Source organism: Alosa alosa, chromosome 5 (genome assembly GCF_017589495.1).
Source record: "Alosa alosa isolate M-15738 ecotype Scorff River chromosome 5, AALO_Geno_1.1, whole genome shotgun sequence".
Taxonomy (NCBI): domain Eukaryota; kingdom Metazoa; phylum Chordata; class Actinopteri; order Clupeiformes; family Clupeidae; genus Alosa; species Alosa alosa.
In genome coordinates, this window is record NC_063193.1 from 3,859,441 (window position 1) to 3,871,081 (window position 11,641).

General features: G+C 39.7%; 1 protein-coding gene across 1 annotated transcript; it reads left to right on the forward strand.

Moving 5' to 3' along the window:
- Positions 1 to 6,774: 6,774 nt before the first annotated feature.
- On the forward strand, positions 6,775 to 10,189 carry LOC125294836 (protein-lysine 6-oxidase-like). Its single transcript, XM_048243867.1, has 7 exons — positions 6,775 to 7,478; positions 7,621 to 7,729; positions 8,015 to 8,146; positions 8,618 to 8,774; positions 9,053 to 9,148; positions 9,240 to 9,355; positions 9,566 to 10,189. The coding sequence occupies exons 1-7, from the start codon at positions 6,863 to 6,865 to the stop codon at positions 9,570 to 9,572; spliced, it is 1,233 nt and encodes a 410-aa protein (XP_048099824.1). The 5' UTR covers positions 6,775 to 6,862; the 3' UTR covers positions 9,573 to 10,189.
- Positions 10,190 to 11,641: the final 1,452 nt, after the last annotated feature.

Below are 11,641 nucleotides of genomic sequence, written 5' to 3' on the forward strand. Positions count from 1 at the left end.
AATCACATGATTTATATACAATGGTCATAAAGATGTCTGAACTCTTCCATTTTTTAAAGAGGCTTCATTTCATTTCACCTCCAATAAACCCCTAGATTAATTGTATGAAGGATATGTGAGGTTTATGTACATGTAAGTTTATGTACAATATGACATTTGGAATAGAAACTTTTTTTTCATGAAAACATGGCTCCTTGCAGTTTAAGGATACATTTTTGCTCCATCTTAACTGAGCATCATCAGCTCTTTCTAATGGAACTTCATCTTGAAAAGTACATCCATCCAAAAGGTAGCCACTTGGAACACATAAAGACTTTTCCCCCCTTTTCTGGCCTGGATCCTAAATCATTTGCACATTTTGTTAGGGACTGATGATAGCAGAAACAGGCCTATTGTGTCTTGGTTTTCCACCCTCTTTATAGGTCCCATGGGTTACAGCCCGGTTCTTTCCCTGCCGAGCGCATTCTCATTATGACTCCCGTTAAAGTTACAACATAAGCATCACACCTGCAACTAATTGTAATGAGAGTATGGCCTGCTGGATATTTGGTAGGAAATACCCCCTGTGTGCTAAACGCTGTGTCCTTTGATGTTTACACCCCTGTGATAAAACGTCTAATGTTCAGTAGATTCTCAGTTTTTCCTAGGCCTGAGATGCTTGTTAATTTACCTGCACGTGACACGTGTTTCAACATGTTTTGATGTCAGGAGAGCATTGTGGTGTATGGAGGGCAAACTAAAGGGTGAATATTATGGTTTAGAGAGTATTTTACAAAACCTGTCCATAAATAATCATGGGTGGAGAATTGTAACAATAACAATAAGTATTCAATTTCTATGATCAGATCATCATGCTGCAATATTTCACTTTGTCATCCATGAAAAGACATCTCTGGAAAAGCTGAAACATGCTGTCTGTAGAATGCATCCTTGCAAACCTGCACAATCTGGAGCAGTGTGAGAGTGGGCCAAACTACCTGTTGTCAGATTTCATTAAAAGGTACAGAAAACTGTGGCTGACAGTGATTGCCTGTAAAGATCATGCAATACACAACTAGGTAAAGAGTATGTTTTTGTTCAAGCTATTTTCCCTTGGTTTATTATCTTCAATATTTTGTTGAATGAAGAGTCAAGTGTAAAGACTGATTTGGTGAATGACAATGACTTTAGTCAGTTTCAGAGAAAAATTGAAGGTTCTTCTGTGAAAGGGTACCAACAAATTTGGCCACGACTGAACAACTGGCTAGAATGACTAGTCTTCATTCCAGTTGGACTTACTAGCCTCTTCTAAGGGAAATTTTGACTGCTTCTTAGTCATATGTTGACCTGACCTTATAGAGAAGCCTTTGATAAAGCTTGTTCTCCTTTTGGCTCCATGGCAGTGAGGAACCCATCTCAGAACAAAAAGGGGCTGTACAAAAAAAAAAAAAAGCTCACCGTAGGACTTTTGGATTAAAAGAGACCTGTTTTTTCTCAACACTGTTTAAAAGGCTTTGTTGTAATTGAACTCAGAAATTGTGAGCTGTTGGGGACAAACTGCACATGACCTACACTTTCCAACACATGAGCATGGCACCTACACTTTCCAACACGTCGTGGTCCACAAATCAAGGACAAAGAAGAAGGTTTTTTGTAGGCTTTAGATTGTTTTCATCACCTCCTTATGATATGAAAATGGAACACACTAGAATGATCAACTTCACTGTTCAACTGTTACTGAAGCATATTCTTCTATTCAGAATAATGAAGTAGGCTACTCATTGACTCATTGCCTGCTACGATTTTAGTAGTAAATACATAAAAATGCATACATAAATACATATAAAATGGATATAAAATGCTACAATATTCCTGCTTCTTTATTGCTTTATTGCTTGATCATTGACTTTAGCACAGCCAAAATAATAATAAAAAAATGTTTCCAAACTTACTGTCAGTCTTCAGATGGTGAATGTTTCTACGCCAGGTGGTGTAGATGTGGTCTACGCCAGGGCTGCCCAAATTTGGCCCACCATCGATTTATTTTGGACCATGCTCTGGTCATACGCCCGACATTTAAAAATGAAAACACTCCCAATGTGGACTGGACATTCCACTAAATTTAAATAAGCTTTTTTAAAAAAGCTTATTTAGACTGGTTGCAGTTCACTATCTGGCCACAGTTTAACATTATTTTAGATGTGGCGATAGGGAGGCGCTATTGAGCTTCTGTCAGTGCAGATCCATAGTCATGACGATGACAAGAGCGAGGAGGGGAGAAGCTAGCTAATCTGAATTGTCCAATTGTCATTGCTCAATCAAATTTATTTGTGTTCATATTTTGTTTATCACTTATGTGTATTAATATTGTATGAACATTTATTTTATTATTCCTTACTATGTGTTCATTGAATATTCCTTAATATGTGTTCAATGTTTGATTTATCTGCCATAAGGATTCATTAAAACGGACAAAATCCACGAGCTGCCTGTTCAAATTCAAATTTATGGAAACACATTGTGTTGCAAAGTTTTTTAAAAATATGGTCTCCATTCTTGAAAAAAAGATTGTTCTGAAGAATGTGTCAATTTGTCCCATAGGGGCATGTTGTGTTCTATATTAATCATTAACAGTGTTTGGAATAACGGCGTTAGGTAACAACGTTATTTTTTCAGTAACGGGGTAATCTAATTAATTACTTTTCCCGTTGTTACAACGGCGTTAACGTTACTGGACGTTAAATGCTGTGCGTTACCATGCATTAATTGAACAAACTGTGTAATCCGAACACACCCCTGGCTCACAGCTAGTGAGGAGGTGGGTTAATAGACCTCTCCGGAATAAGTCCCGCCTCCGAAACATCCGGATCCACCCAACTTCCGGTTGTCGAATGTCTATGGGAAATAACGTGGCGTTTCGAAAAATTGTACCTGTCAAACTCTGTAGGTGGCAAAGTAGAAAAAGCTGGTGGGCCGATTGGCCTACATACTTCTGCCATCTGGTTTCCACTGGATTTTTTGATTGTCGGTGCCGTTAAAGTAGTAAACGATTATTAATGCTAACCGGGAGCTAGTTCCGATGTACGCGGGCGGAGGAGGGCGTTAGATCTCGCTCACAACCAGTCACAACCTAACGTGATGGTCATTTTCACGTGTGATTCACGCGTGATTTCAGTGGTCTATAAAAGTAAATCGTTTGCAAGGTTCAGCCTCTTTTCAGCACGACTTAACTTTGGTTTGACTGTGCTGAGAGTTTGTTGGCTGTTATTGATCTGTTATAGAGATATTTAAAAAAAACTAAAGAAATCGCCGACAAAGACACTAAAGACATGACGAGATGAGATTTTGTTTTTCACTAAAAACAGATAATGATAAGCAGACTAGGAATCAGAGGCAGAGTCGTATTGAGTCGATAGCTTTATTTTATAAGTATATATATAGTATAAGTATATATACTCTTTTGATCCCGTGAGGGAAATTTGGTCAAGTATAGTATATATACTTTTTTGATCCCATGAGGGAAATTTGGTCTCTGCATTTAACCCAATCAGTGAATTAGTGAAACACAAACAGCACACAGTGAACACACAGTGAGGTGAAGCACACACTAATCCCGGCGCAGTGAGCTGCCTGCTACAATGGCGGTGCTCGGGGAGCAGTGAGGGATTAGGTGCCTTGCTCAAGGGCACTTCAGCCACGGCCCACTGGTCGGGGCTCGAACCGGCAACCCTCCGATTACAAGTCCAGAGTGCTAACCAGTGGGCCACGGCTGCCCCAAGCATTTTGCATGACCTTGATCAGAACAGTAACATTTTCAGAATGTATTAACAACCTATCAAACATGATGATTTCACGCAGGGTTAGTGCCACATCTGTAGACAGGCTCTGGTGCCTCAAACTCCATTTCGGTGAAGACAAACTATGAAACATTGCCGTTGCTATGCAACCTTGACTGGGGGAGTCGCAGCGTCCGAAGCGTGCGTTAGCTTAGTGCTTTTTACTGATATATTTCTACTTTAACGGCACCGACAATCAAAAAATCCAGTGGAAACTAGATGGCAGAAGTGTGTAGGCCAATCAGCCTGTAACAGGTATGATGAGTTACTAACTCAGTTACTTTTTGGAACAAGTAGTGAGTAACTATAACTAATTACTTTTTTAAAGTAACATTCCCAACACTGATCATTAATTCATATTGATGCAAATAACTTTCTCACAAGACATTGAATTGCAAAAAAAAAAAAAAAAAAAAAAGAATTGCACTTTATGCTTTTTTTGATTTTTTTTTTTTTTGAGAGATTTTGATTGCTTCAGATACACTGTTTATTTCTACTCCTTAAGACAGCCATATGGATGTTCAATCATTTCATGATAGGCTATTAATAAAAGTACTGTAAACACAAAGACAAGCAGTAAAGAGTAGTGTTTTTTTTATTTCTTAAACATTTGTTTAAGAACCTTTTATAGAATGTCAATTTTGCACAAATATGTTCTATATTTCAATTTAATGGTCCACCACTTGAACTTTTAGTTTTGGCCTGCAGCCCTCCACCCCGATTAATTTTTTTGGAAGATTTTTTTAAGAATTTGGGCACCCCTGCACAAACGCTCATGGTCTACTGGAACTGTTTTGGAACTGGAAGTGGAAAGCTTACTGTTTTTGATGCTATACAGGCCATACCTCTAGTTCTCAGTGTCTCACCATGCAGTTGGCTGCAACTTATTTCACTGTGTTCTCACACATAAGGCTAAGGCTAAAGGCCTAAGTCTGTTATGGGGATTGTGACGGGCAAGAGATGGGCTGAATGCAGAAATGAAAATGTTGGATGACACATAAAACATGAGAGGAAAGAGAAACCAGTAGGGACACGGAGAGGGGAAGAGAACCCGCCCCTCAGATGCTAAATGAGTTCGTAGGACTTGCTGTGGCCTTTAAGGATCTTACACTGCAATTACACAGCACTTAGGAGGTGAAGCTGGAAAATGCAATGAAATGCAAATGAAAACTATGCAGAAACTCTGCATATAGAAAGGAAAAAGAAAGGGCCTTTATTGTGTAATCCATGGTCATATGTAAAGGAAGATCTTACAGTGCAACATAAGCATAGTGTGTGCACAGCCATAACATAACTTGCAGATGAAAACCTATCCAACCAGTCATCCAGGAAGAACAGTGATATATTATATATGAATAAAGCTTGATCGCAATATTGCTATCTTACCTATATGGGTCAATATGGAGATGATGAGTGAAATGCATTGGTGCAAAGGGGTTGGAGAGCACCAGAGCCAGAGGCTTGGAAACCAGATCCACGTGGCTGGTGGACATAGACAAATTGATGCCAGGTGTTATGCTTCAGAGAGCATTCTGCTGCATTGTACACAAAACTGGCAAAACTGATTTTAAGATAACACAAGATGGCTTTTGTCATTCTCCATTATAGCCTCAGAGTTTTCATGTCTGCTGTGTACACATATGGTCACAGCACAATATCTAAGTCTAAGTCATTCAAAATCATAAATACCACATAAGAAGGTTAGGATGTGTTCATGAGTAAGTAGTAACTTATATGGTGAAGTTGAATAACACCTTGGAAGGGATGACTCTCTTACAGGAACAGCAAAGTTACATGCATAGTTATCTGAAGCCCACATTGTAGATGAATGGAAAGGGATTAGGGAGCAACCTGAGTCTTGGGGTCCCCGTTGTGGCTTATGGTTACGTCCAATCCAAACAAGTCCTCCTGTCATTGAAATTCAGTCTATTATCCAGTGAATGTATCGACTTACGTTCCTTAATTGGTCTCACTGAGCAGTAGGTTAGATAGTCAAAAATGCACAATTGTCCAATAAAATAAATATGAAACAATGTCCTCGGGTCCAGTAAGGGTTTGATGCGATGACAGCAGAGTCCATACAACCCTGTCCAGTGATATCATAAGACAAGAAGAAACAACATTAGATAAATGTGACCTGAAAACCATAGAAAACAAAAGTTTTTTGAAAAAATGAAGCCTAGTGGAAGTGGCACATTATCATAACCTAAAGTGTAAATATGCCTCCGCTCGCATCGGACACAAGCCAAAACGCATTTAGGGTAGCCTAGATGGGATCATGCAGGGCCACCGCACGCAGTGTTGGCGGGTCCGATATTTTTTTACTGCTTGTTTACTGCAGATTAAATTCAGAGTCAAACCGGGCTCATTAACCCTCTTCATGTGCAGTAGCTTTCCATACAGCAGGTAGCATACTGCTGGGAATGCCTTCCACTTCCGTGGGCTTAAACAACGGCAGGATGGTGTGTGGCATATGAAGATGAACAAAATAATTCACAAACATGTATTTAATAGACAAGGTTATTTGCATTTCATTTGAACTAACGTCAAACAATTAACGTGTAAAATAAATTGATCACTTGAATCTAGTATAGGTCCCTCAAGAAAATCTTCGGTTTAATGTAAGGTCCTTTTCATGGCCTATTCTAGACTAATTAGAACGGATCTCCACTCTGCCATGAACCATCTTAACGGCGTTCTATAATTCTGCACAGTTTAACCCTTAGCCTACTGTCATTTGTGAAAGGGAAAACATGTGGATGTATACGTGACAGTACCTGCAGTAGAAATGTGCAGACCGGAGGTGCCAATTTCACTTGTGTAACTTTGTAACCGTTCCAGAAACTTTAAAACTCTGACCCCTCCTCTCTGTATGCTGCACACGAGAATGCAAGGAAAACGTGAGAGTGATTGTTTCGTATTCTCCGTGGTACCCGATCCAATGTAGCCGACATTGGATTTGTTTATAGGCCTAGGTGACTGACTCTCAAATTATCATATTTACATTAAATTAAACCGCAATAATTTATGTTTGATAGTTTGTCATAATGCGGGTGTTATCCGTAAACGTTTTTCCTACTTCTTACTCACAATTCTGCTTCATCTGCTGTATTTTACAAACTATTCTTGCACAGTCGAACCCCGGGCTAAAACCTGCACAGTCTCGTGCGTTAACACCGCGTCTCCATTGGGCAAACAACGGACGCGTCTTCAGCTTGTTTAGTCGAGGTTCTCAGTATGTCCCATCGGGCTTGAGGGGGCGCGAAACTGATCCCCAGAGCTCTGTTGTAGTAATCAGTGACAAGAATGATACATCTGAGCCGCTGAGTACATCCTCCAACCATGCGCAAAACCAAGAGTCTAGAAGTTTTCCAAGACGGCCACTGGTCAGGACGCAGGGCTTTTTCAGAGAGTCGACGCACTCCGGATCAATCCTGAGACAGGGGCATGGGGACCTCAACGCGCCCGGTGACACAGAGCGTCCTACGGTCTCTCCATCAATGCGCAATGTTGGAGGTGAAGAGGTAATGGTCGCTGATGACCCATATGATCCATACAAGTCCCTCACTAATCCCTATTACAACTACTACGACGCTTATTATCGGCCAAGAGCTAGGACCGGGAGAGAGAGAGTGAGTGAACGCTCAAACTCTGTCCAGCACGGTAAGTTCTTTCATATTAAGATTTGGAAGAGACATTCCATGTGAGTAGCTTGTGTAGCTTTTAAAGATAATAACAGCCCGGACAGAAAACAGTCTTGTGCGCCTGCATAGTTATTGATCACCTGTGTATTCATGGTAAACAGGTCTCCCGGACCTAGTGCCTGATCCTTATTACGTCCAGATATCGACTTATGTGCAGAGATCTGCCATGTATAACCTTCGATGTGCCGCCGAGGAAAACTGCCTTGCCAGGTAAGGCAAACATCGTAGCATATTTATACAATATAAATCATTACATGTAAATGTGTGTTGAGTGTGTGTATTGTATGTGCGCTGTGTTAGCTTAGGGATGCTTAAAATTCTTATATCCAACTTTAACTTCGAAATGGTAAGGTAGAAGCTTTTTGATCTCTTGATGATTTTTTGATATGCAAATGTCATTTTATAATTGCCATAGGTAATTGGCAGAGCAATGGCACCCTTGTAAACAGGAAGGAAAGGAAACCAACTGACAACTGACAATCAATATTTCAACAGCTCAGCTGCATCAGCAAGAGATTATGATACGCGAGTGCTCTTGCGCTTCCCAGGGCGTGTGAAGAACCAAGGTACTGCAGACTTCCGGCCGAGTCGTCCACGCTATGCCTGGGAGTGGCACAGCTGTCATAGGTGAGTGGACACAGTTCTACCAGCCGTCTGTCATCACCATGTTTAACATAACCCCCGGCACCAGTTTCTGCACATTTGATGGAAATGGTACAGGTGCATCTGTATGTATGAGTATAAATGTATAATGATTTATTATGAAATTCTGTCATGCAGAATTTATGGGGTTACTTAAGCCATCAATTAAAAACACTCAAAAAGACTGCAGGTGGTGAGTGGTCTCTAGAATGACCCTCTGGTGACCTCACACCCAGCTGAAGGCCTCTCTACTCTCCCCATAGTCACCTCTCTGGCCTCTCCAGTCGACCCTGTTTCTCTTTTTGTTCCCCATCACCATAGCTACAGTGCCCACACTGTAGTTTCAGAATACTTGTTTGTGAATTAACAAATCAAATGATAGCTCCCACACTGTTGTTGTTCGCTCAAAGCTTAAAGATGTCATTGTCATGCTGATTTGGAATGTTCCCTATGCAGTCACTTCCACAGCATGGATCAGTTCTGCCACTACGAACTGCTGGATGCCCAAACCCAAGTCCGCGTGGGTGAGGGTCATAAGGCCAGTTTCTGCCTGGAGGACACCTCCTGTGACCCGGGCTACTACCGCCGCTACGCCTGCACCTCTCACACCCAGGTAGCCATTACCCAGCATGCAATTACCCGTCTTGTCCCAGCCCTGCACTATAATACACTGGTGTGCGTGGCCACACCTTTGACGTAAACACTTATACAACACAACACGAATAGCAACTGAAACGGTAGGCTTGGATCATGATATGTTTTCACTGAACTGTGTCAGGTGTGCAGTGTTAATACTGTAATGTTTAGGGGTATTTAAAATATTGTTTTAAGTACCCCAAAATATAGTGCTAGTGGTTGTGCTCTTGTGTTAATGCTATGCTGTTTGTGCAGGGACTGAGCCCTGGCTGCTATGACACCTACAATGCAGACATTGACTGCCAGTGGATCGATATCACTGATGTCAGACCAGGGAAATACATTTTGAAGGTTGGAACTTCAGTTGTAGACCCAGTAATTGATATACTGGAAATGACTGCTGGGAAGTTCTGTCAATAACATATTTTACCTTACGTTTTAGATCACTGTGAATCCTGGTTACCAAGTTCCGGAATCTGACTTTAATAATAATGTTGTGCGCTGTGATATTCAGTACACGGGGAACTACGCTCAAGCAACAGGCTGTCATGTATCTCAGTAAGTAATACCATCTGTGGTCATGCTTCATCTGTAGGTTTGCTTAGATAAACTATAGGTCTATATTTGAGGAAGTGAATGTTTGTCTTCCTGTTTGTGGTGAATGTACATGTATGTGTTTCCATATACAGTATGTTGTTTTGTGTAAAGCACATATTATGTTAGGTTTTGTATTATAATTAATATATGCAATTTTGAATTCCCCTTCAGATACTAAGCCATTGAAGCGGCCCTTATTATTGTGCGAAAAGCATCTTGAAGCCTTGAACTGCCTTCAGAAAAAAGTTACCTCTCAAAGAGCTACTGCATCAGAAGGAGGCCAGGATTTTGAGGAGTAATGAAAATTAGTAAAAGAAGTAGCACCAAGAACATTGAAGACACATCAGGAAGACACAGTAGCAAAATACATATTTGTTTTTTATGCATTCTGGCTTCAACTATGATATGATCATTATACCAAAGCATTTGAGTTTTATAAAATGTATAAGCAGGACTATAAACAGGAAACCAAAGATGTTTTAATACATTTATTTTTAAAAAATAACTTTCACTCTCATTTTCTTAAGTAATTATGTCCTGGGTGTATTTATTGTTTATTCACAAGCAGTATTTGTATAGATCTCATTTTTATTTGTAATGTAGGATAGGCTGGCTATGTATAAAAACAATTAAGAATCACAGTCTAAATGTGAAGCTGGTGTGTTGTAGATTTCATTGTAAGGTGGCTTTCCTTCTTTTTATTCCTTACTAATAGTTGCATGGTATTCTTATTTCAGTTGTTACCAGATAATTCTAACAATAACATTTGGCCTATATAGAAACTTTGTTTATAGATCAGTAAATATGTATTATTTCCTAACTGTTAAGACAACTATGCATAAAGTATTTCTTTCTATGTATGCTATTATGACAACAAAATAATTAATAGAAAGGTGATGGTATAGACAATCAAGAAACCAGTCTATTGATTGTCTATACCACCACCACCTTGAATAAAGGCTGTTCTGACCATGTATTGTCCATTTCTTTCTTTATTCCATGATCTAAGGCTCAGTATCAAATCAAATTGTGGTGACTTCATTTATCCTTAATGAATCATGAATCATGAACCATTATTTTGGAAGTTAATATGTTGATGTTAATTGAATGAATGAATGATATGACTTTGAGTGGCTGTGTTTGCAAAGGGAGAATGATATACAAAAAATAGGTTAAAAAATGAATGAAACCAATGAATTCTGACCATCTCGTGCTTGTGCATGTGGATGGCAGCAGGTGCCACAGTAATCCCAACCCAAAACAAAAAAAGATAGATAGATAGATAGATACTTTATTGATCCCCAAGGGGAAATTCAAGACGTTCAAATGAAATTCATTGGGATGTACAATGTGAATAAAAACAACATTTTTGCAAATTGCAAAAAAGTTTGCAAACAAGGGATAGAGCTGAAAAACAATATTGGATGGCCATGGTCTTTTGGACTTCAGATGGCACTGCATTAAAAGTTTGATACTCAATTCAGAAATGCTATTGTAAACTTTACCATGCAACAGCCAACAGTAGACATGATACAGAGCCTGAGCTTGTTTATAATGGACTGAGGTAAAGTGGAAAAGGTCCTGTGGTTGGACCAATCAAAATGTGCCATTCTTTTTGGAAATCATGCACTCATCTGGGCTAAAAAAGGAGCCAATCCATGTATCCAAGCCATCCAACTTGTTTTAGTGCGCAGCTTGAAATCCAACATCTATGACTGTGTGGAGGTGCATTAGTGTCTACAGCATGGGCATCTTGCACATCTGGCAAGGCACAATCAATTCTGATTGATGTATACAGGTTTTGAGCAACATATACTGCCATCCAGGCAATGTCTTTTCCAGGGAAGAGCTTGAATATTTCAGGAAAACAATGCCAAAATGAATTATGCAGATATTTAAATGGTATTTATCCACAATAGAGAAAGAGTCCAGGTGCTAAAATGGCCCGTCTGCAGGCCAGACCCGTCAAATTAGGTGCATCATGGAATGACAAACATGATTAAGAATACCCCATACTGTTGAGTAACGGAAATCCTATATCGGGCAGGAATGGGACAACATTTAATTCACAAAACTCTAGCAGCTGGTCTCCTCAGTTCCTAAGCATTTGCATAATTATGTTAAATAAAGAGGTGAACATGTAAACATGTTGCTGGCATCAAATTCAAAATGAACAAAAGATTTTCACATTCTGTTTTTATTTGCATTTTGTACAACATCTCAACTTTTTCTGATTTGGGGTTGTAG